At 43.5% G+C, this 26,844-nt stretch overlaps 1 protein-coding gene and 1 non-coding gene across 2 annotated transcripts in view; both read right to left on the reverse strand.

Moving 5' to 3' along the window:
• LOC126101418 (chondroadherin-like protein) overlaps nt 1–26,844 on the reverse strand; it is a gene marked incomplete at its 3' end in the record, with an annotated part of 212,176 nt that overhangs the window by 113,418 nt on the left and 71,914 nt on the right. Inside the window, exon 2 of the mRNA XM_049912079.1 lies at nt 23,188–23,418. Coding sequence (XP_049768036.1) covers nt 23,188–23,418 — 231 coding nt within the window. The remainder of the gene's footprint in view (nt 1–23,187; nt 23,419–26,844) is intronic.
• Trnak-cuu (transfer RNA lysine (anticodon CUU)) lies at nt 8,607–8,679 on the reverse strand. The gene has a single exon. It is a non-coding gene; the product is annotated as a tRNA-Lys (tRNA).

Consider the following 26,844-nt stretch of genomic DNA (forward strand, 5'->3'; position numbering starts at 1 on the left):
GTCATCTAATGAGCATTGGTCAATCATATTTTCCAGGTAGAGGTTGAAAAGGGTAGGTGATAGCGTCCTTGTCTTACTCCTTTTCCTAGTCCAGTCCCATTTGTACTTTCTCCTCTCACTTTAATTGAGGCTGTTTGGTGATGATATGTTGTGTTTACAAGTCTTCTGGTTTTCCAGTCCACCCTCTTTTCCCTCATTATAATCACCAGCTTGTCCCAAACCACATTGTCAAATGCCATTTCTAGATCGATGAAGCGCATATATAGGTCTTTTCCTTTTTCAATAAACCTTTCTCCTAAGATTCGTAGGAGCCCTATTGCATCTCTGGTGCCCGTACTCCGTCTAAAGCCAAACTGCCCCTCGCCAAGATTCTCCTCCATTACTTTTTCAAGTCTCTTATTGATTACTCTTAACATCACTTTCGCTGCCTGTGAAATGAGGCTGACTGTCCTGTGCTTACTTTTACAAAAAACCACTCCGTCCATATTGGCCGAAAATTTGTAAAAACAAGATGAATTGTATATAAAAAAAACCTGACAGTCAAAGGGCGTTCCAAAACTGGTTGCGTTTACATGGGGGCAAAAATCGATTGTAAAACCGGCAACCAGAGGCGGACTTCCAGAATAGATTTTGAAGTGTTTACATGACCGCCCAGAAGCGGTATTACGAAATCGGTTTACGAAATCCGGTTTTGGGAGCCCCATGTAAACGGGATGAGCGCAACAGACTGACTCTACCCTCAGAAGACGGACCTAACTGTCGGAACTGTATCGAGCGCCTTCTGGAAGTAAAATCTGGTATCAACTCCTTCTGTGTCTTGTGAATAAACAGATCCAGCTGGGGTTCTGAGTTTTACGCGATCGTTGTTTGCGACTTCCATGTTGATTCCTACAGAGATTTTTTAGTCCCCGAAAAGGCCATAAAACGCGAACATAAAGCGTGTTCGATCATTTTAGAGCAAACGGACGATACCGATATAGTTCTATAGTTGTGAGAGTCCATTCTACGACCTCCCATGAAAACAATGAACTGCGCGTTTCCTATCTTTTGTAACGCTTCATTTATTAGCGACCTGCGTTAATATGCTGTTGAAAGGACTGCAATTTCTATCACTTCTAACAAGAGTGTATTCGACGTTACGAAATTGCAAGTACACAGACTTAAATATTACCTGAATCAGTTACGTGCTGGGCAATTAGACTTCCTGACATTTATTTCATGCCTGTAACATTTTTGCGCACATTACTCGTCCTGGTTATGGTCGCCTTTATAATACACTCGTTCGTTTATTCCAGTTGGGTGCCGGCCGGAATGGCCGAGCGGTTCTAGGCGGTACAGTCTGGAACCGCACGACCGCTACGGTCGCAGGTTCGAATCCTGCCTCGGGCATGGATGTTTGTGATGTCCTTAGGTTAGTTACGTTTAAGTAGTTCTAAGTTCTAGGGGACTGATGACCACAGAAGTTAAGTCCCGTAGTGCTCAGAGCCATTTCCAGTCGGGTATTTGTCACATACTTGCGAGAGATTGTTTTGTTGTTACAAAAATGAAAGATGCAAGTGTTAAATGCATCATCTGAAAATGCCCACAAGGCCTAAACTAACAGACACGAAACAGTGGACTTATCTCACTAAGAATAGAGCCACCAGCGATGAAATGGTTTTCTTCTTTGCGTCAGTCAAAGTAATTGGAGAAACAGAGCCTTCAAAGTCTACCCACTGTCGTAGTTTGCGATTTCTGATACTATCACGTCTTATTGGTTTCTCCACGTTTGGAGAGCGCCACTGCTCCACATCCATGTACAAAATTAATGAATAGCCGGTGCAAATGCTAAAAGTATTTTATCCCACGACTGTTTTCGACTTTATATTGTTATTAAATTTTCAAGTGGATTTGAAAATTATGCTGTGGTGAAGCAAAGTCAGATACTATTAATACTACACTGGTGTCCGGAATTAAAGCAACAAACAGAAATTTTGCAAGGTTGTGTTTATTTTTTCACAAAACAGCATAGCGAGTGATGGTAAAGTAGAAACAATGTCAAGAATACAGAACGTAAACAACTGCAGCATGCATAACGATAGGCAAAAATATTCTTCGTTTTTTCCAACTGATTAGCACACACATTCCGACGATTGGTTAATGTGCTCGGTATGGGGTGTTACTACCTTTGGTAGCAATACAATTTTGTGAATGATCGCATGTAGAGGTAATAATGCTCATTTTTTTTCCCGCAGAGCTACGCGCAAGTCTTGGAGAGTGGTTGGTCGATGCTAACGTGATGCAACTTGTCTGCCCAGTGAATCCCAGACATACTCTGTGGATTCAAACTAGGAGAGCGAGCAGGCCCGACACCCCCGGGATAACAAGGCCGCCCAGCAGTGTTAGTGACGTCACACTAAGCGGCCCATAGCCTACGCAGCAGTCCACGGACACCTCCGTACAGACGCGCCTGATGCCAACGATCTTCTGTCCGTCATACAGAAAGGAGCGAACTATAATTCGAACCAAAGACCAAATTATATATATTCTTGTAAACAGCATAAAGGTTCATAACGAAATACCGATTACATATACGGGCAGGAATAGGTTCTAGAACTCCTCTCAAAAGTGTTTATCTTCAGTACCAGAATGAACATAAAATTGTCAGGTTTTTTAAATAGAAAAGCACTTTGTTAGTAACAGACAGCAATAATGAGACTTGCAGTTGGTGATTTCTACGTGGAAAAGGAAATAAGCTGTAGAGAGATTGAAAATGGTAAGTAAAGAGAGCCTCAGCCTTTTGCTCTTATTCTTACATGTAATGCACTTGGTTGTTTTTCATTTCCTTACCTTTCATAACATTTTTAATATTGTTTCAAGAAGTGTATCTTCAATAGCAGAGTGAACTTCAAATTGTCAGGCTTTTCTTAAAGGAAAGAGCAGTCCCTTAGTATCACAGTGCAAGACAGAATCTTGTGTTCAGTGATGTCTATGTTAAAAGGAGAATATTTGATATCTATCTTTTGTTTCCATTCTTTATTACTGGGGATACACTTGTAAAAATTCTTGAAAAGAGCTGTCACCATGAACATATGAGTAAATTCACAATAGTCATGTGTTTTATGAGATAAAGCGAACTCTTGTTACCTTATTGTAAACGAAAGTTGTGAGGGTTTTGCTATGTATGACAGTGTTTAAGATAATTTACTTTCAGTGTAATAGCTTGAAAATCTTAAGTCCTGCTGTCAGTTGGCATTTGTCACCACCTGTATGCGAGTTTTAAAGCTAAATAGTGTTCTGACAATTATAAAATAGTGGCAAAGTTCCTCAATCGATTAAACTTATTCCTGCCCGTATATGTAATCGGTATTTCGTTATGAACCTTTATGCTGTTTACAAGAATATCTATAATTTGGTCTTTGGTTCGAATTATAGTTCGCTCCTTTCTGTATGACGGACAGAAGATCGTTAGCATCAGGCGCGTCTCTGTACGGAGGTGTCCGTGGACTGCTGCGTCGGCTATGGGCCGCTTACTGTGACGTCACTAAAGGCCGGTTCCCACTAGGGCTGCCGCGCGTCAAAACCGGGCGTCATCGGCGTGGTTGCCATGGAAACGGCGTCAGCGGCACGCCGCGGCGGGCTCTGCGTCGCGGTTTGACCATGTCGAACCGCTTCCGCTGCCGCGTGACGCGCCCCAGGTGCGCGCCGCCAATCACAGAACGCGCTGAGCGTGACGTCAGGTACGCAACCCCGGGCCACAAGAACTTTCGCCGAACCGCTGGCGCGGACGCGGCGGCAGCTATGAAATACTTATCATCCGATTCCAAGGAAACTATTCGGTAGAAAAATTTGATTCTTGGGCATGTTACAGCCTGATATATTCTCTCGATAAAGGGCCGAATTTCTTTTCGATATTCGTCGTGGTTACTTGCTGTATCGCATTTACGTAAACCTTTACACGAAATTTTAATGAGTGTGCAGAGGTAAAAACGCATTGCGTGGACTTTGCGTACAGTTCATTTTAGGTTATACATTATTGCGTATGAAATTTAGTCAACATATCGAAATTGTTTTTAAAGCTGAGAGCAGATCGATAGCTATCACCGTTCTCGAGATATTGAGTGATATGTCGGCAGACGGGCTGTGCGGTGACCGCGCGCGGGTCGCTCGCGACGCGACCGATACTTCGTCCTGCTCGTTGTAAACCATGTGGTTGTATCAACTGCAAATTTCGTAAACGGTTCAAGAAATCTAAAAGCGTTTTTTTGCAAACGATAACTTGTAAAAAGTCATGTATTTCGTCGCATGATAAATATCCAAAATCTGTTTATCTACCGAGATATGAAAGAAACTACAGTTTTTCAGAAGGGATAGATGATTTATTTTAAACAGCATTTAATAGCGTGTGGAATGAGAAGTTAAACAGAAACTAATTTGCTGGTATGTCATAAGATGTAATTTGCTAAGTATCTACAGCTATTGATTACTTCCTTTGATAAGTAACAAACGTTTTTCTTCTTTATCGAGTGTACTTTATTGGTTCAAGACGCATTTCGCCTTTTACTTTAAGGCATTTTCGGTGGAATCTAGAATGATTCAGTTTTGTTTTAAATGCATAACTGATTACTTACAGTGAATCGAGTTTTTGGCGGACATATACGTTTCCCCTCACCTGGTCACATGCTGGAGGTTGAACTAAAACTTAGATTATGGAACATAAGCACATTTTCATGTTCGCTCTTTTTTCTTCTGTCACTAGCTGTAGACATTTTACCGAAAACACTGATTTGAAGTCGTAACTACAGTGTGTTCACCTCATGCCCCTTCCTGTTTGGTTTGTTTATGTACATGTTGCCAACCTAAGGAATTATATGCTGAAATTGTTTGTTTATTTCTGTTCTCCTTATATCTGTATATGTGTGGGGCTAGCCAGTGATAGTTATAGAAAGTTGAAAGTGAATGCAGTAGTTGTCAGACAGTGGTTGAAAGGTTTGGTGTTCAGCTGATTTCAGTTTTGGTTTAAATGTTTTGTGGAGGAGTGCATGGAAGACTAAATTCACTGCTTACATTAACAGATAAAATAGTAGAATAGCGTTTGAACAAATGATTATTATCAGAATACTATCACCCAACCCCTTTGTCCTCACTCTTTGACGCCTCATAATATGACCTGTCAACTTACCCCTCTTGTAGTCAAAGTTGTGCCGTAATTTCCTCTTCCTACTCTATTTAATTCCATACTTCTTTAGTTACACGATCCTCATATCTAATCTTCAGCATTCTTATTGATCACCACGTTTTGAAAGCGTCCATTGTCTTCTCGACAGAACTGTTCATCGCCCACGTTTCACTTACAAGGCTGTACTCCACACAAATACCTTCGTAAAATAGCACCCAATCATTACAATTTATATTCCATTTGAACAAATTTTCTTTTTCAGAACGCTTTTCTTGTTATTCACAGTCTTCATTTTATATCCTCTCTACTTCTGCCTTCTCAATTACTGCTTCCCTTTCAAGTCATTGAAGTCTTAGAAATGCAGTTTGGTTTCCTTACAAGTTGTAGATAATCTTGTGTCCCTGTGTTTTATCGATGACATCTCCAGAGCTTCAAAGAATGTTTTAATTAAGATTGTCAAAACCTTTCTCTAAACATGCAAATGCTATAAACACAGTTTCGCTGTTCTTCAGTGTGTCTACTTAGTTAAGTGGTAGGATCAGAATTGCCTTGCGTGTTCAGACATCTCACAGGAATCTAACATTGTACTTATGTTAGTTTGTACAACCCCTCCCCCTCTCCTGTCTACATATTCCTTCCACTATGTAGCCTTCTCTTATTTGCTTAGTTCTGGCTTTCCAAATGAGTTCTTGACAGTTGCTTCTCCTTTGAGCAAAGTTTTCTTTGTTCTTTCTCATTTTCATTCCCTTATGTTTTCCAAGTGCAAAATCACGTTGCAATTTTGGACTTTCTGTCAGTCATGTATAGACATTTCTATTTCCAATGGCCTACTTTATTTGCTGCATTTTTATATTTTTCCCTCTTGTCAGATTTAATATTTCACGTTTTATCTAACGATTTCTACTGTACCTTCTTCCCGTTCTCATACTCTGCTGCATTCACCACTTCTTCTCTCAAAGATATCCATTCGTATTCTAGCGGATTCCTTCCTCTGTTTCAGTCAGTCGTTGCATTACGCTAACTTTATAAACTACCCCTGCTCTATGAAGTCGAGCATATCGTCCATCAATATGGAGTCTTGGTCACAGCACCTCGCAGCAACCGCACATGAGGTCCCAAGATCTCATCACGATACCTGACAGCAGGTAAACCTTGCCGATTCACTCATACAATTCAATGAAGAAGTGTTTAGAGTGGTCGACACAATCCCTGCTCACACCACGAGGAATCCTCCTCCATATCGGTCTCTTTCCACAATTTTTGAGTCCAGAAATTGTTTCCCACGTTCCCTCCAGAAGCGAATGCGCCGAGACTCTCTCTCCAGACCAAACGGGAACTCATCTCTGAAAAGAACATTGCTCCACTGTTCGACCGTCCAGGTAGCATGATATCACTCTAGACGTTCCCTTCTGTGAAGACACGTCAGAGTTACACACAACAACAGGTTTACAACAATAAAGGCCATTCTGCTGAAGCCTTCTGTACACTGTTTACCTCTATACAATATGTCCAGTGGTTATTTGAGGTCGGATGGTAGTTGCCGTGCTGTACTACGGCGGTACTGTCGTGCCCTTACAGCCAAACAATTGTCTTCTCTTTCTGATGTCACATATGTTCGGCCCTGCCCTGCGTTCAGGATTCAGTTTCGGTCTCTGTCAAATGTCGCCCCATCTTAGAACCAACAACTTCGCGACTGTTCTGCTTCCATTCTTGCTATGGCCCTCCGTCGCAGAGTGTGGCAGATGTCTTCTCTGCGTCATACTGCACCGTCTGTGGCTGTGTACACAGCGATTGTGGATGTGGGACTGCCCGGCAAATACTACCTCATTTGATAAATGCCATTGTAATGTCCCCACAGAAAATACCCTCTACCACGCACCAATTAATCATTTTCAATCAAACCATTCACATTCATTCACTTTGGAAAAGTTATCTGATCTGATTTTCTCGTAATATATGCGGCGACAGCTCGACGACGCCAAAGTATTTTCTAGTGCGTTTATTCTTTGAAATAACAGAGATGCATATATGCATTCTCCATGGTTGTTAGAGTGGTAACTAGAACAGCTTCTGGAGTATCTGTTGAGGGATTGACGTGTTTCTGAGAGATACATATTCTGCTTTTCTTCTCGCTAAAGCGAGCCAATTAACATTTGTGTCGCTAGCGGTTTGTTTGAAGAGAAAGAGACTGTAAAAGGAAAATAATTAAGGCGTTGAATCACCGGAGATCTGGACATGTAATGAAGATGGATTTAATACCGAATTTCCTCCATAAATAAGGTTTGTGACTTTTTCTTCTGGAGTGAATGAACGAATGAGTTTTTTCTGAATCATTTGATGATCACGTTGGCCCTGTAATTAGTGGGGAAGTTTCAGCTGTGTCGAAGAGAGCCTGCAATCACTGAGTCTGTGTTAAATCGTCCAAAAAGGCTCCGTACACATCAGGAATTCGCAATCTTTCGTAAAAGGAACAAATTGTCCAAACGATTGATTCTCCCGACTGACTGCAGTGTTTAACAGTAATAATAAGTGTATAGATCTCTTACAGCAAACCAGCCGCTGATTACCAAGACGAAGGACTCCACCAAAGATCCTATTTGGCTGATTTCACGTAATGAAATATTATATTAAAAACTGTACATAGATAAATGAGAGAAAGAGCCTCCCAGGATGAAATCTACAGAGAGAGAGAGAGAGAGAGAGAAAGAAAGAGAGAAAAAGAGAGAGCGAATGAAAATAGAGATAATACTAATAATCCTCCATTAGTCTAATTTTTCGCCTGTCTTATCACGGATCAGCCAAGAACGGGGAGGATAGATTTATAGATTTATAGATGTACAGATGTATAGATTTATAGATGTATAGATTTATGTGTGAAGGTGAAGAGATCTTAAAGGCAACAGATACACGTCTATACAGACAAGACATTACACAGAGATAGCTGCTAGCTGCATTCATCATCTATTCTTAGATAAAGAGACGGCAACTTACTATCCGAACATTTAAAAAGGTTAAACCCTGACGTCATCGTTGGCGTGGTTGCCCGTTCACCGGAATGCCATCTTCCGTGGAGAACACGATTGTACGAACAAGTGTATGTATGAACAAGTGTTGACAGTTTGTGTGATTGTATCGTGAATTAGACACAGGACGGGGAAGTAGCTGACTGTTGTTTTAATTTTGGATACCAATGTATTTCTTTGTACGTTGGAAAAATGTCCAAATTTCAGTCTGTTTTCAAGGTAATGCGTAGCAATTCGCAGCTGGCGTATAGTTGTCCCTATAAATCATACCGTGCACGGCCGACAGCATTGAGCCGCTGTGATTTTGATGGCATGCCTCGTCAGGCAAATGTTCAAAATACCATAATGATGCTCTCAGCGGGTTTTTAACTTCGATTAGAGCGTACTTGCTGGATAAGAATGTTGTACTATAAAGTTAAAATTCACGCCCAACGTGGGGCTCGAACCCACGACCCTGAGATTAAGAGTCTCATGCTCTACCGACTGAGCTAGCCGGGCGATGTGGGAGTATGGATTTCGGTATAGTTTACTAGTACTCTCCAGTTTGCGTAGAAATATGATTATAGTAAGAATTTAATCACATTATTTCTTTTAGTTTACGTCTTAGTTAAGTCCAAATATTTTGGAAACCAGTTACCATTAACTCAAATATGAACGCCAATGAGACAAAACTAAGGAAAAAATAAGATTAAAATGTAAAGTTGCTGGTCGGAGTTCCACTTTTTAATTAACTTTTTCAGAGGTGACTTTTTTATTTATCTTTCACTCCTAGAAATTGTGTACACATATCATGGCTATTTTTTCAGTAAAATATTTCTAAATATTTTATAATCTGTTGATTTCTATCCCGTTGTATGCATACATTTACACAAATCTTAAGTATATACTAGCATGTAAAAAACAACTGAATTTGCTTCTACAAAAGCATGAAACTAACTACAAGATTCGGTCGAATTACGCCCTCTTCAGATCTAGAACAAAAATACAGTATGGTTGCCGCCATCGGCGACAGTTCGTGGACGTCGTTGCAACTCGATCGAAATCGGTAATTACAATGGTCTTGTTCGTTATAAAATAACATATGTTGTTTCCCGTTACGATTTTCCTTTATTTTTCTGGACGTAAATCCCGTTGTCAATTGCGTTTCTCGAGCGTCATGACACTTTAGAAGCGAGTTTCCAATTCCTGAGCTGCTTCCTTATTTTAGTGTCCTTGTTGTGCTATAAATACGCTTGGTTTTCTAATTACTGATGCCTGATGTATGTTTCTGTGTATTGTAGATAATCTAATGGTGAATTTTACTAACAGATTACTTGTCGCCCTCGTACGCAGAAACTCATACATATTATACACCATAAGAGGACATCAAGAAATCCATACAGGGTAAGTAAATTATTTTTTTTTTTCAAATCGCCGGTGGTGGAGAAAGATAGATCGGTAATTACAAATAGTGTGTTCTTGTACTACAGCAAAGGCATCAGAATAATACAGCAGGTCACACGTAGGAAACATGGTGTCTTATATGCCACAGTGCATACAAACATACAAAGCGTTGTTTTTGCTACAGTAGGCTTTCACCAATAGTTATCGCTAATAAAATAGAAGAAAAGTAATAATGTTGCATAAACAACGAGATGTAGACCGTATTATTCGTAAAAAGAATAAAGCAAGGTAGCTGATACCTCCTGCTACAAAATGCCGACCGTCTGAGTCACGAAACTATCGAGAGATAGCGAAGAATAAAATCAGCATTCATTGCAGGCACAAACATTCACTCATAAATTTACCTGCGTAGGGACATGTCTTTGGATATAGTCAAAAGCAAATTTGTTAGTAATTGCGTGCACACAATTAGAATTAAAAGATTAGTCAGAATTTAAATGTGTTGGAATATCAGACAGCATTGGGAAACGCCTGTGCGTCAGATTTCAAATGGCTCTGAGCACTATGGGACTTAACTTCTGAGGTCATCAATACCCTAGAACTTAGAACTATTTAAAACTAACTAACCTAAAGACATCACTCACATCCATGCCCGAGGCAGGATTCGAACCTGCGACCGTAGCGGTCGCGCGGTTCCAGAATGTAGCGCCTAGAACCGCTCGACCGCTCCGGCCGGCTGTGCGTCAGAGTGAGCACTTCAACGAACATTGCTCAAGCAAGAGTTTGCCGTAATGACAACTGTCAGGAGGTTGGTCGATGTAATCCTGAGCAAGTGTAAGATCAATGTAAGTTGCAGGTGACTGCCAAGGGAAGAGTAGGGGAAAAGCAACTGCGCCTCCCACCCCCAACCCCCACCAAAACAATAAAAAAGTATCATCTTCGCAAATCAGACTCGCATCCTGCCCCACAACTACAAACAAAGGTTTATCAGTTTTAAAAAGCCACAGTATGTATTGCCAGAGCCACACGTTGCGAAATATCAGACGTATTTCAAGGCATTGGCACAATTACCCGGTACCTCCAGTTTTGACCGAAAATGAGATTTCACTAGAACTGCGTAGTTTGAAAATTGCTCTATGGTGTGGCGCAAGAATGAGACCTGTCCATGGGATTAATTCAGAATAACGTAGGGAGTGGGCCTGTTGACGTCATGCGTTTGAGGCAAGAACCAGACAGGTCCAGGGCTTGCTTTCTCATTGCTTCAAACAATAGTCAGACTTTGGCATGTGAAATACACCTAATAAGTTCACTGTGCTTAATGCTACACAAGATCCATTTTTAGAATCCTTGTTCTACCCGAAAAAGCTGTTTCGGTCTACTATTAAGAGTGCTGATAGACGCTTACTGTTTAAAAGTTCCTTGAGTACACTAGGGCACACAAACATGTAGTTTGCTGTAGAGCGCCATTACCACAACTTATCTGTGATGATTTCGTCATTCAAAAACCCTCAATTACACTGACGTTTCCTGATATAAGGCTTTACAAAGTGCTCCAGTTTGTTAAAGCTGTATGAAGATACCACGAAACTTGCAAAGAAGTTGTGCCAGCCTCAGACATGGTATTTTATAATGAAGTGGCTGTGGCGAAATTATTACGGATGCTAAACACAGTTCATCAATAGGAGAAGCGCAATGAACTTCTTATTAGCCTTCCGCACATACGACTTTTATTAGGGTATCCGCATTTTATGTGCGTGTGTATAATTCTCAGACTTGTAATACGCTTGTCTAAAAAGATATTTTTGTATTGATGTAGAGATTTAATCTGTTGATTTAAATGTCAGAGATGCTTGTGCAATAAAAGAAGACGCGGCCTTCTTAGAGAACATCAGAAGCAGCCTGGCTGTTCGCATTTGTCTGTCTTGTTCCCACCGTCAGAATGTAAGTCGTGGCGCGTAGCTATTAAGTCATTCCTAATAAAGGGAACTGATTTTGATCTACGAACACGTTGCATCATTATTGTCTATACCAGATCGCATGTTCACCCCAAGTTTTATTTTTCAGATTTTCTCGCGGGGAAAACAACACTTCGATGTAGCATGGATATGCCGTTGGCGTGATTTTGTTACTTATCTGCAATTTTTTGATTTTTACTTAACGTACGACAAGAGCGTGGTGTCATTTGAAGTAGTAGTCAGATATTGTTTTTAATCAATCATAAAGCATCGAGCAGTTACTAAATCACGATGATGCAATTCACATTTCCTAAAAGTGGCCCATATCATCTGTTACGATGCTCCCAAAAACTAATCTGGGGCGTTTACAGTGTTGATTCTGCTCAAGTTTTATTTGGAATATTTTAGTGAGCGGAGGTGGAACCCAACTCAAAAGAGTCATCATATTAAATATCCAGTAACCTGGAAAGTGGTAGTAGTTGTTGTTTATTAAGTTACTAGTTTATATTTTGACCTATTTAAAAAATAAAGTTCTTTGGTGCAAGAGTGAATCAGGTCCATTTTTTTATACTCAATATAAATAGTTTGGACAAGAAGAGAATAGAAGCTTTCGAAATGTGGTGCTACAGAAGAATGCTGAAGATTAGACGGGTAGATCACATAACTAATGAGGAGGTACTGAATAGAATTGGAGAGAAGAGAAATTTGCGGCACAACTTGACTAGAAGAAGGGATCGGTTGGTAGGGCATTTTCTGAGGCATCAAGGGATCACCAATTTAGTATTGGAGGGCAGCGTGGAGGGTAAAAATCGTAGAGAGACCAAGATATGAATACACTAAACAGATTCAGAAGGATGTAGTTTGCAGTAGGTACTGGGGATGAAGAACCTTGCACAGGATAGAGTAGTATGGAGAGCTGCATCAAACCTGTCTCTGGACTGAAGACCACAACAAGTATCGTTTGGTTATGTGATAAGCTGGTACGATGTGTTGATGGCCTAAATAAATATAGGGAAAAGAGATGACCTATAAGTTTTAGAATTCCATTGCAGTTTCCTGTGTTTTGCTTCAAAGTATGTAAATGTGAATTACATGGTTATTGCACCAATGCTTTGATTTCCGCATCCGCCGCTGTTCTCCTTGCAACTGAAAATACCACATGGCTCAGGGTTCTAAGAGCTTTCAGCAGTGCTTGCTTGCTTGACTGCAAAAGAATGTGAATACACCGGATACAAACTATACCCTTTAAGACACTGTAGGTAGAAGGTATCTAGAACAAAGTGGCATCAGGATTGCTGATTTTTAGTTTAATTTTGTAATTCACGAAATCTGTACGAGACCCCTCACCCTCCATCCTGCCTAGCTCTGATCCTAGAAATTTGTCAGACAGGGATTCGAATCCGGATAGCCTGCTTATAACGGGCACTCATCTTAATCCTCGTCAACACCGTCCTCCCTCACCCCTCCACCCCCCTCCCCCCTCCCAGCTCCCTATTATATATGTATAGCCTTTTCAGTTGCGTCATCTGCTCCGAATGTCTCAGTGCCCTTCAAAACCTCTGTGCGCTGTATACCATCCGTCCCTTAGTGCAACAGGGCCAGGAAAGCTGTCGCATGCTCATTCTTGTTGGAGCCACTGTAATGTTTATGTGGGTTCGTGGTCACGTCGGTCTGACAGAATCGGAGGCCGCTGACACTGCTGGCAAGGCTGCAGTCCTCGTACCTCAGCCCGCTAGTTCCTATATCCCCTCCGAGGGTCTCTGTGTTGCCCTCTATCAGCAAGTGGTGTGATTTTGCCATCACCTCTGGTCCTCCCTTCATGGGAACAAGCTCAGGGTTATTAAGCCTCTCGCAGCGGTTTGGACGACCTCGTCTCTGCCCTCTCGCCGTGAGGAGAGCTAGGTTGCGTATCGGACACTGTCTTTTTAGCCATCGTCACTTCTTAAGTGGTGCTCCTTCACCACCTTGTACTCATTGCGCTCGACCTTTCACGGTTCGCCATTTCCTGACGGAATGCTCCTTTTTTTAACCACTGATATTCTCGTTTGTGATAGCCGTCAGAGTTATCGGCCTTTCAGCGAACGACGAGTGGGCTGTCGACCGCGTTTTTCTTTTTGTGCGTCGTAGCAATATGGCGAAGACCATTTAATTCTTATACTTTCAACATTGCAGCACAGTCAGCAATCGTGTTAATCAAATATATAAGAAACTATCAGCCTCGATTGCGGTAATGAAACCAACCTTTACCTAGGTTTCAGCCCAAATAATTGAGCCTTCTTCAGAAGATATACCTGATTCATATAATTTTTCTAAGAGGTCATGGTCTAGAAATATAACTAAAATAGCCTCAATAGGCGTAGTCACATATTAAAAACTCGGTACGTGAGCTCCCGAGGCCCCCCGCACGGCGTCCATGAAGACGACGCGCACGCCAGAGTATAAGTTAAGTCTTGGTGTTGACTTAGTACCTATGTACCGGATTTTTAAAATGTGACTACGCCTATTCAGGCTGTTTTGGTTTTATTTCTAGACCACGCCCTCTTAGACAAATTATAGAATCAGGTATATACTCTGAAGAAGGCTCAATTATTTGGGCTGAAACCTAGGTAAAGGTTGGTTTCATTACCGCAGTAGAGGCTTATAGTTTCTTATATATTTAATTTTTAGTTCAGGACCTCCGTTTCCCTTTGGCGTATTTTATAGACCTTTCTCCACGTTCCCGTATTTAGCTCTCTTCTCTTCCGTCGATTGGCATTATCGTGTCGTCGTTTTTAACTTCTCTCTTTGTCGTCGTGTTCTACAGCTCTGACATGGGCGTGTATCACCTTAGTTGCTTTTGCGCCCTAAAAGCAAAACAAATATACAACCAGGATACGCTCTTGGTCACAACTTTCTTCTTCTGGGTCATTTTGCTCACACAGCTCAGTCCTTTCCTGAAAAATCGGTATTATCGCTCTCTGTATACAGGTCCTTTAGGAAGCGCAGCGCTTAAACTGATTTAGACCAGACACTATACCGAATCTCATGCGTGACACGACAACGTAATAAATACGAAATTTTCCACTTACGTAGGGATTTAGTTCATGGAAAAACACGAAAAATATTTCGTCTCCACGACAAGTGGTTCCGTGGAAGGTAAGCGGAGCTTGTACCAGATACGAGCTAATCTATCTTATCTGGAGTAGTTTCATCAGTGCGAGACACAAGGGACGCCACTTCTGAGCAAGACCTGACCCACGACAAAAGCTACGTACCTCTCATTGCTCTCAGAACACAGCGAGCGTGTGGGGTGTAACATGATTGAGATGTACAGGTCAACAGCATTCGTACTCAGATTGATGGAATACCAAGCTAGGAGATAAACTTAGAGATAAAATGAACGAAATAGTCGCTTAAAGCAAGGACATATTGGTCGGACATCTCTTAAAGTAGCTGCAGTTAATCTGGGAGGGAAGAAACAAATCGATGACGTCAGCAACTAAGGCAAAAATTTGATGAAAATGTGCATGGTTTCTGGTAAACTTTCTGAAAACTGTTCCGTGGATGAAAAGAGGAATTTGAGTCTGTAGAAATGGTTGCCCAAAACTCTTGTCTAAGCACCTCTTTCACGTTCACCGTTTCAAACTATGGGTAAAAGAGTATTGCGTCCGTTTCAACGTAGTGCTACCGGGCATCTTTAGTCCAGCTAGTATTTCCAGCGCACAACTCTAGTCACGTGTACGGTCTCACCCTGTCTCGCAGAATATTTACACTATTTTCTAAAGAAGCTTGCTATAGTCTTGATCACATCACAGTGAATTTCTATAAACATATGCTGGCTGCAAAACAGTGTCTACAAGTTACCCATACTTCGTATGTTGTTGCTGGAAACAGTTGACTCCTTGTTTCGCCGTATGATTTATCATATACCGACTCTGAACTTTATTTCGAAAGGCCTAAGTTTGTATCCGAAGACAGAGTCGAAGTGCGGTGCAAAGTAATATAATTAAAAAAACTGTAATTGGTCTAGGTGAATTAATTCATATAGGTAATGTGATCACGGAGTCTTTTGGGTACCAGTTTGTTTTGTTAATAAAGTCAATTCGCTTGAGATCCGTTGAGCGATAGGGCCATACTACAATTTGTACAGATGATAAGTTACACCTAAGCGTCGTACACACACATGCCAGAGGTTTACTATTGGCCCTTTGTACCTGAGACTAACCAGAATCGACGTGTGCAGAGGAACACTTACTAGCAACTCTGACTGCATATTGCAAATGAAATTTAGATGCAGTCCCCCAGTCAGCTTTCCTTTCTTTTCTTTTTTCTTTTTCCCTTTTTTTCTTTTTCCCTTTTTTCTTTTTCCCTTTTTTCTTTTTCCCTCCTTTTCCTTTTTTCCTTTTTCCTTTTTTCCTTTTTCCTTTTTTCCTTTTTCGTTTTTCGTTTTTTCTTTTTTCTTTTCAACTCATCGGTCTCCTGATTCGCGTGATGCGATTTCCTCTCTACACTTGTAAGTAGGCTGTTTAGGTTTTTATATTGGTAACGTCACGTAGCGCTCTGTATGAAAATCACTAGTTGTGCTGTGTGCAGTCTGTGGCTGGTTGGCATTGTTGTTGGTTATAGTAGTGTTGGGCAGTTGGCTAACAGCACGTAGCGTTGCGCAGTTGGAGGTGAGCCGCCAGCAGTGTTGGATGTGGGGAGTGAGATGGCGGAGTTTTGGACAGAGACAGTAAATTTGTAAGACTGGATGTCATGAACTGATTATATATATTATGACTTTTGAACACTATTAAGGTAAATACATTGTTTGTTCTCTATCAAAATCTTTTTTTTTGCTAACTATGCTTATCAGTAGTTAATGCCTTCAGTAGTTTGAATCTTTTATTTACCTGGCAGTAATGGCGCTCGCTGTATTGCAGTAGCTTGAGTGACGAAGATTTTTGTGAGGTAAGTGATTTGTGAAAGGTATAGGTTAATGTTAGTCAGGGCCATTCTTTTGTAGGGATTATTGAAAGTCAGATTCCGTTGTGCTAAAAATATTGTGTGTCAGTTTAAGCACAGTCATGTACAAGTTTTCTAAGGGGACGTTACACACTTAATACCCAACATCGTAAATTATTTGTAGTTTAGAGGGGGAACAGAAGCAGTCTGAAATGCTTATAAGGGTGTTGCAGGGTAAGCTGGGCTGAGAGATAATTGTTAAGAAAAAATTGGATACTTTGGGCCGCTTGTGAGTTGATTAGCACTGGAGTTAGCCAATCAGGCCATTGCGCGTTCAAATTCAAGTGGCCTGTCAGAAATGGTATCGCCACACGTGTTCTTCGTTTGATTTCGTATAACCGCACAAAATAACGATACAGAAGTTCGGCATGGGATCTAACCCGAGCCAAAGGTTGCGCAGTCTCGTGCGCTATAATCTACTCCATGAGAAAGACAGACACTAATTGTATCTGGCGGGCCGCTTGAATTTGCGCGCGCAATGGCCTAATTCGCCAACTTCAATGCTTATTAGCTCACAAACGGCGCAAAGTATCGAATTTTTTTATGAGAATTGTTCTCAGCACAAGAGCCTTTCAGACTGTTTCTGACCATCCTGTGTATTCCAGTCTATCTTCCTCTGGAATTCTCTCCCTCTACGGCCGGCCGAAGTGGCCGTGCGGTTAAAGGCGCTGCAGTCTGGAACCGCAAGACCGCTACGGTCGCAGGTTCGAATCCTGCCTCGGGCATGGATGTTTGTGGTGTCCTTAGGTTAGTTAGGTTTAACTAGTTCTAAGTTCTAGGGGACTAATGACATCAGCAGTTGAGTCCCGTAGTGCTCAGAGCCATTTGAACCATTTTTTTTCTCCCTCTACGGCTCTCTAGAGCCGAGGAAGTTATTCCACGATGTCTTAGCGAATAACATACCGCCCTGTCTTTTTCTAGTCGTCTTCCACATATTCCTTTCCTTGCCAGTTCGACGCAGAACCTTATTTCGTATCTTTACCAATCTGCTCTTCCGACGACGGACATCTGAGCTAGCGCAGAACGCGACTCATCGCTGAACACAATGCGACGCCATTCATCGGCCATCCACGCTACTCTGTTACGGCACCAGTCAAAACTAAGTACACTCCTGGAAATGGAAAAAAGAACACATTGACACCGGTGTGTCAGACCCACCATACTTGCTCCGGACACTGCGAGAGGGCTGTACAAGCAATGATCACACGCACGGCACAGCGGACACACCAGGAACCGCGGTGTTGGCCGTCGAATGGCGCTAGCTGCGCAGCATTTGTGCACCGCCGCCGTCAGTGTCAGCCAGTTTGCCGTGGCATACGGAGCTCCATCGCAGTCTTTAACACTGGTAGCATGCCGCGACAGCGTGGACGTGAACCGTATGTGCAATTGACGGACTTTGAGCGAGGGTGTATAGTGGGCATGCGGGAGGCCGGGTGGACGTACCGCCGAATTGCTCAACACGTGGGGCGTGAGGTCTCCACAGTACATCGATGTTGTCGCCAGTGGTCTGCGGAAGGTGCACGTGCCCGTCGACCTGGGACCGGATCGCAGCGACGCACAGATGCACGCCAAGACCGTAGGATCCTACGCAGTGCCGTAGGGGACCACACCGCCACTTCCCAGCAAATTAGGGACACTGTTGCTCCTGGGGTATCGGCGAGGACCATTCGCAACCGTCTCCATGAAGCTGGGCTACGGTCCCGCACACCGTTAGGCCGTCTTCCGCTCACGCCCCAACATCGTGCAGCCCGCCTCCAGTGGTGTCGCGACAGGCGTGAATGGAGGGACGAATGGAGACGTGTCGTCTTCAGCGATCAGAGTCGCTTCTACCTTGGTGCCAATGATGGTCGTATGCGTGTTTGGCGCCGTGCAGGTGAGCGCCACAATCAGGACTGCATACGACCGAGGCACACAGGGCCAACACCCGGCATCATGGTGTGGGGAGCGATCTCCTACACTGGCTGTACACCACTGGTGATCGTCGAGGGGACACTGAATAGTGCACGGTACATCCAAACCGTCATCGAACCCATCGTTCTACCATTCCTAGACCGGCAAGGGAACTTGCTGTTCCAACAGGACAATGCACGTCCGCAAGTATCCCGTGCCACCCAACGTGCTCTAGAAGGTGTAAGTCAACTACCCTAGCCAGCAAGATCTCCGGATCTGTCCCCCATTGAGCATGTTTGGGACTGGATGAAGCGTCGTCTCACGCGGTCTGCACGTCCAGCACGAACGCTGGTCCAACTGAGGCGCCAGGTGGAAATGGCATGCCAAGCCGTTCCACAGGACTACATCCAGCATCTCTACGATCGTCTCCATGGGAGAACAGCAGCCTGCATTGCTGCGAAAGGTGGATATACACTGTACTAGTGCCGACATTGTGCATGCTCTGTTGCCTGTGTCTATGTGCCTGTGGTTCTGTCAGTGTGATCATGTGATGTATCTGACCCCAGGAATGTGTCAATAAAGTTTCTCTTTCCTGGGACAATGAATTCACGGTGTTCTTATTTCAATTTCCAGGAGTGTAGTTTGTGTTGTCTTAACGGCAGCCCACGCATGGGGCAGTAGTTACTTAGTCCAAAGGTTCCAGTGACGTTAGCCACATTTCAACATTGAAATGAATCTGGTAACAGGTAAAAATTTGTGCTGGACCAATACTCGAACCCGGATTTCCCCCTTGTAACGAGCGGTAGCCTTAACCACCTTGGCCATACGAGCACGCTTCCCATCTGACCCAGATTTTCAGCCTATCACACGGTACTGACATAGCGTCACCTACCCATAAAGCCCTTACTTGCAGTTCCCGATTCCCGTAAGACCGGTCATGGTCTGCATCCGCAATGAAAGGGAGGACCTTTGGACGTCGACACCTTATTGATATCAGAACATTATAAAAATGGATGTACATTGCATTTATTTATGTATGTATGCATGTATGTTCCACATCCCTTTCTAAACCGTTGTACCGATTTCAACCAAACTCGTACACATACCACTTACTGTCTGGAAAGAATCGCTGTGATTGTAAGAACCACCTGTCTATCACAGGGATGGGGGCGAGGGTGAAAAGGCAGGTAGCCCATGACCCATGAATATTCACACTTGATTCATCCAGTATTTGAGAATGAGAGCACTTAGTGATTTGCAACGCACTTCACACGTAAGTTCAAACCTTTACGAAACTCTTCCTCGCTGACCACCCCCAAAAAATGATGAAAGAAAATTACTGTATCGCTTACAACATTTTCGCTGTTTAGACAGTAAGACTGCCGCATAAGTTATGACGTTTTCTTTACTACTAACTGTATTCGCGACACATTTTGGAGACAGTACTCATACGGGAGTTGGAACTTTAATAGTGGCAACTATTTATTTACAGCGTGTACAAAATAGATACGCGTTTCAAAGTTTACTGACCTTCAAAGTAGTCACCAGCATTGTGTATAACCCTTTGGCAGCGATGTGCAAGTCATAGGATACTCTTAGCAGTGCCAGTTCGAGCGGCGCGGTCTATTGCCCGACGAATTTGTAGCAGTTCTGAATCGAATGCCGTGAAGTGTTTCCTTCAGTTTAGAAAACGAGTTAAACTCACGAGGGCTTAAGTCAGGGGAGTGCAGTAGGTGGGATAGCACTTAGCAGCCCCCTCAGTCAAACAAATCAGTAACAGCTAGCACTGTACGTGCTTGAGGATTGTCCTGCAAAATCATGGTCAGGTCCTGAAGAAAGTGTCTTCACTTCTGTCTGTAAGCTGGTCGTAGGTTATGTTCCAAAAATATACAGCATAGAGACAGAAGTGATGATACTTTCTGCAGGACCTGACCATCGTTTTGCAGGACAATCCTCAAGCACGTACAGTGCAAGCAGTTACTGATTTCCCTTTCAGTTTTAATCTGCCAGGAAGTTTCATATCAGCGCACACTCCGCTGCAGAGTGAAAATCTCATTCTGGAAACATCCCCCAGGCTGTGGCTAAGCCATGTCTCCGCAATATCCTTTCTTTCAGGAGTGCTAGTTCTGCAAGGTTCGCAGGAGAGCTTCTGTAAAGTTTGGAAGGTAGGAGACGAGGTACTGGCAGAAGTAAAGCTCTGAGTACCGAGCGTGAGTCGTCCTTGGGTAGCTCAGTTGGTAGAGTACTTGCCCGCGAAAGGCAAAGGTCCCGAGTTCGAGTCTCGGTCGGGCACACAGTTTTAATCTGCCAGGAAGTTTCATATCAGCGCACACTCCGCTGCAGAGTGAAAATCTCATTCCAGTTACTGATTTGTTTGACTGATGGGGCTGCTAAGTGCTCCCCTGACTTAAGCCCTCGTAAGTTCAACTCAATTTCTAAACTGAAGGAAACACTTCCGGAATTCGCTTCAGAACTGCTACATATTCGTCGGGCAATAGACCGCGCCGCTCGAACTGTCAACACAACTGGCACTGCTAAGTGTATTTCACGACTTCCACATCGCTGGCAACAGCTTATACACAATGCTGGTGACCACTCTGAAGGTCAGTAAAACTTCGAAACACGTATCTATTTTGTACGAGCTGTAAATAAATAGTTGCCATATTAAAGTTCCAACCCTCGTATATATCACTGAATGTACCAGCAAGATTATATCATTGTAAGACACTTAGTTCAGGAGGTATTACATCACAAACAGTGAGTTGGATGAAAAACTACCGCATCATGCATGACGTTTAAATTTGTTACTTCTTCACTACTAACGCTATTTACAACACATTTCGCCACTGGATTACCTGCAAAATTATATCATTTTAGGACATATAGTCCAGGAAATACGACGCAATAAGCACTGAGCTGCGTGAAAATGGAACTCCAGCGTGAAATTCTGTAGAGGTGTTTACATAGACATGTGCAGCATGTTAAATATATGTGAAATACACTGCAAATGTGCGTATGTGGGCAAAGCCACGGGTAAAGATCTCATCCCAAGCCCCTAGAACAATTTCAACCAAATTTACTGTACGTGTTAGTTACAATCTGGAAAGAGATACTGTGGCGTTAAGAACCACCAGCCTCCCATTGAGGGGTGGGAGTGGGGGATGGTAGTGTGGAAGGAGGGGAGAGGAAGATGGAAACAAATGGAGTGGAAATCGACGTGGACATGGACATGGACAGAGAGAGGGAGAGGGGGAAATGGATAGATGGGTGGGAGAGGAGGAGATGGACAGAGAAAAGAAAGGAGATGGGCAGAGAGAGGGGGTGGAGGAAAATGGAATATATATATATATATCAGTTTTCATTTCCCCTCTCTCCGTCCATTCTCTTCTTCCCCCCCCCTCCCCCTTCTCTTTCCATCTCCTCCTCTTTCCTTTCTCTGTCAAGTTCCTCCTTTCCCCTTTCCCTCCATCTTAATGAGAGAGAAAGAGAAAGTGTGTGTGTGTCGTTACCTATTCCTCCTGCTGCTGACCTCCAAGCAATGACGTACGGAGTCCATTATTAGTTCATGGCTGACAATTGCAGATGTGAAGGTGTGCTTGGTGCACGGGACGACGATCCTCTCGTGTGGTGGGCACACTTGGTCGACGGGATCCTTAATGATGAGTGTATCGGACACAGTCCGACACCATGCTACTATCAGATCTAAATGCCCCACAGACCTGGATTTGAACGATTCGACCAGCTGGCGAATGGAGATCCACGATCAGAACTCATTCTAACGCTGTCCCACACTATTACTCGGCATCTTTCACAGTAATCACTCAACATCAGACGCTGTTTACGCCTCTTACACTGGGTGTCCGAGAACTGTTGTGACAAATTTAGAGGCGTAGGAACCCGTGTCCGAAAACTTCATCCAACGACGCTACAGAGGATCAACTTATGGGTGCCAGCACCTGCCGTTAGGCCACCCTTTCGGCAGCAAACGTGACTTTGTACGCTGGCGGACCGTAGGCGGAACGTTTCGCTATGTTCTTTCTTATTCAGTGATCACGACTGATGGCAACGATCATTAGTGGAGAAGATGGACGTAGCTGCTGCGTATACAGCGTCTTCTGTGAATGCGATGCTCCGTTGCCTTTTTGACAACGATTTTGAACACGAGTTCCCGTTTGGAGTTTATTTTGTTCCTGTATACCGAAAAGCATTGGAGATTTTAGACGGCTCTAGAAGAAAAACGAACTGTGGATGGAAAAGTGTCCAAAACAGTCATCCACTGAGGCAATAGAGCACTGTATTCATAGAAACAAACCTTTGTACGCAACAGTTACCTCCAGCTTTTCCACTGAAGATCGTGGCAATCAGTCACGGTCACTGAATAAGAAACAACACTGCGAGGCGTCAACGCACAAAGTCACGTTTGCTGCCGAAAGGGTGGCCTAGTGTCAGGCGCTGGTGCCTCTAAGTTTGATGCCCTGTGGCATCGTTGGATGACGTTTCCGGACACGGGTTCGTGACCTCGATTTGTTCCTGAAGACACCCTCTATAAGCCCTTGAAGTTTGTCGCAAGTCTGGGAAAGTGTATAGCCTACCAGGCCTGGTAACAACATTAATGCACTATGGTGGCCGTTAATCAATTACATACTCGCCGATAGAGTGTAAGTGTACTTAGTTACATTGACAGCAGACTACGGCTTCGGGGTGCTTCACTTGTATTTCTCAGAGATTGCATTCTTGCAACATATGTAAGTTTATGCAGAGCAGAGTTATTTTTATGGAGCTGGTGGGCACTGACCTTGATGCCGCAGGCGCGGAAGACGGCCGTGAGGTTGGAGGCGGCGGCGCACTCGCAGCGCGGCCAGAACCAGGAACCGCCCCCGCCGCCCTCCAGCGGCAGCCCTGAGCAGTCCAGCAGGCCGCCCCCGCACGAACAGCCACCGCAGACCGACGAGCTAACGTCCCCGCCTCCCTGTTGGTCGCCATCTTGCAGCACGGCGTGCGTCACCAGGCACAGCAGCACCGCACCCTGCAAAACATAGCCGCCCGTCACCACAATACAGTACATGCAACAGCAACTAGCAGTTAGATACGAGGCGTTGTTTTTTATAAACAAGCACTGTTTTTAACTATGGCGGCTGCGGTGGAAGATTTGCGCATGTGCGCCGAGTTCTCGCATCGAGGGGTTAGTTTGGAAAGCTCTCGGAACGCAATAGAAAAAAAGACGTACCTCAGTGAAACTTTATTTTTGAGTGTTGTCTCCCTGTATACTAATGTACTAGGTCCAGCAATATTCGAATGTCCTGATCCCATCCTGAAAACTAGATTCCTCCAGGGTTACATCTTTGGCTGTCAGTGCTTCGTTTGAGGAGAATCTCCGTCCATCAGGGAAAATTTTGAGCTTCGGGAGGAAATGGATGTCCGATGGAGCCAAAGCAGCCAAATAAGCCGAGTGTAGCAATAGTTCGTATCTTATTTCAGGTATTTTTGCCGTGGCAATGACACTTCTGTGCGGGCGTGCATTGTGTTGATGAAACCGGCTTTTTTTCGCCTATCCTTTGCTCTAGTTGGCCCAGAACGTTAGCTTAGGACCGTCCAAGAATTGTATGGGAAGGTGATAGACAATTTATCTGCAGAATTCCAATCGCATCCCAGAAATTTGACGCAGTGACATTTCCGGCCTACCGTATTGCCTTCGCTGTGTTTGCTGCTGCTGAATCAACGTGTTTACATTGCTTTCACTGTTTTTGTCTTTGGTTTATAGTAGTGGACCAAAGTTTCATCTTTGGTCACAAACCGGCACAAAAAATCACTTGCATTCTGATCAGAGTTGACAGTCGCAGCACCCACCAAGCGCCGGCCGGGGTGGCCGAACGGTTCTAGGCGCTACAGTCTGGAACTGCGCGACCACTACGGTCGCAGGTTCGAATCCTGCCTCGGGCATGGATGTGTGTGATGTCCTTAGGTTAGTTAGGTTTAAGTAGTTCTAAGTTCTAGGGGACTGATGACCTCAGAAGCTAAGTCGCATAGTGCTCAGAGCCATTTTTGAACCCATCAAGCAGATATTTTTTTCATTTTCAGTTCAACTCTTAAAATGTGACATGCCTGTTCGGATGACACCTGCACAACTTCAGCAGTTTCTTGTACTTTCAGTCGGCGATCCTCCATGACTATTGTATACACTTTACAGTTTCTGTGGCAGTGACACATCTTGGGCAACCAATACGTGGATCATCATCTAAGCCAGGGGTGGCCAACCTTTTTGCTTAAATGAGCCACATTGGGGAAAAGACGTATATTTTTCCAGTTTTTTGAGCCGCACATTATATACTTAACACTATCAACAACCGCTAAGGAAAAAAAAAACTGGTCGGATGTCGGATATACAAATAATTACAAGTCAAAGAATTAATATAATGCTTGACTTTCAATTTGTGAAACTAATGTACAAGCATCAGGTACGATCGAAGTGGTTGCAATTCACAGGATGTTCTCAAGGCGTTCATTTGAGGTTTTCATTCTATGTTTACTCTTTGTGAACTTTACACTTGAAAATAACTGTTCACAAACTTACCTGCTTCCAAACAAAGATGACATATACAACGCATGATTGTGCAGCAAGGAATATTTGCCTCTGGGCAGATAAATTTTGTAAAAATCCAACAAAGATACATGATCTAATTTTTATTTCAGTTGGATGTCAGACTGCAACTCTATGCATTTCATCCAAAAATCTTCTGGCAACGTAATTATATTGTTTGTAAAAGGTGTCGCATAAATACAAAAATGTCATTTCGAAGATAAACCCAGAAAGTTGTTTGTCATGTGTACCGCCACAGTGTAGTTTGGTAATTTGCCGATAGTTAGCGCTAGTCGCAAACATGGCGACTGCAGGTGCAGAGCGAGCTTTCTGTATGTTGTTCGACAAAAACAAGTGTGCTACAGCTGTTCAACGGATGTTTAGAACCAAGTAAGGTAAGAAGCTACCAATCAAGAAGGCCATTTACCACTGCCACAACAAATTCGTTACGACAGGTTGCTTGTGCCTGGCAAAGAGGCGGACATCCCAGTGTGAGTGAAGTGGATGTGGAGCGCGTACGAGAGACATTCGTAAGGAGTCCAAAGAAATCTGTGTGTCGTGCATCCCGTGAACTGGAAGTGGCTGCAGTGATAGTGTGGAAAGTTCTGCGGCAGAAGCTGTCCCCGAAACCATTCAAAATGGAGTGCTGCAGAAGGGGACAGCTGTTTCGTGAAATAGCCTCCTCAATCACCAGATCTCACTCAGTGTGGCCTTTTTTCTGTGCGGACACATTAAAGATCTCTACCACGTGATGTAGCAAAGCTCCGGGAGAGAATGTGGAAAGCGACTGCCACAGTCGACGATGCCATGCTGGGATTGGGACGGGTATGACAAGAATTCGATTACCGTATTGACGTCTGCCGGGCCACTCATGGTTCCAATATCAAATGTTCGTAAAAAAGAGGTTTTCTTCAAAATGCAGTATGTATGACATCTATGCAATATTTAGTTCTTGTGCAAAAAATAATTGAAAGTGTTCCCGGACTTTATGTACACCCTGTACATGCCGCTGAACTCTGGACAGTACAGCGTCGGCTTCCGCTCTGACGTCGTCGAACGCCGGCGATCTGAGCGACTAAGGTGACACTTGTGGATGTAAAAAGATGACGATGAATCAGAATCTTCAGCCTGCTGTTGCTTACGGCAGCTAGTAACTATTTTCGACACTTGAATTTCATTAGTGAAGGAATGCACAGCATCAGAAGCAATCTCAAAAGACTTAACTATTTTAAGAACTTCACTAAGACTAGAATTGGACGTGGCGTATGCTTCATTTGTAACTTCCCTGTCGGAGAATAGATGCACAACCACATCATGAATCGTTGATTTTGCGTGGCAAACTTGACGGCTCTGACAAGTGAAATTGCAGAAGCGTGCAAAATTATGCGATTCTAGAGCCCACGCTGCATAAGACTGACCATGTTGTTTGTGACACTGATTCGAATGGAACCTATGTGCAACAAGGTGCGTCTGTTAACCATAGTATTTGGTTCACATAGTTCATTGTGAGATAAATCATTAGGGTTCGGGAGTAGTCCCATCTTTTGAACCACTGTGTACAGACGACTGCTGGAAGATAAGAGCAAAGCCCTTTGGTGCTTACAAAAACTATAAGTAAAGCAGTTCAACACCTCTCTCATCAAAGGACGCGAACGGCTGTGGAGGTAAACAGGGCCACCGACTGGCGCTAGTGCTGTTGAGACAAGAGCTACAGCAGAAGAGTTCTTGGTATTCTGTTGTTGCGGTCGCAGCTGCTACTGTTGCTGTCGCTGTTACTCTTGAGCTGGAAACCGTTGCTGTAGTTATTTCCAGAAACTTGGAATCCATAACACTGGAACTGTGTGTGTGTGAGTGTCTTAGGGTAAGACGTCATTG

The sequence above is a fragment of the Schistocerca cancellata genome, chromosome 9 (assembly GCF_023864275.1).
Source record: "Schistocerca cancellata isolate TAMUIC-IGC-003103 chromosome 9, iqSchCanc2.1, whole genome shotgun sequence".
Lineage (NCBI taxonomy): Eukaryota > Metazoa > Arthropoda > Insecta > Orthoptera > Acrididae > Schistocerca > Schistocerca cancellata.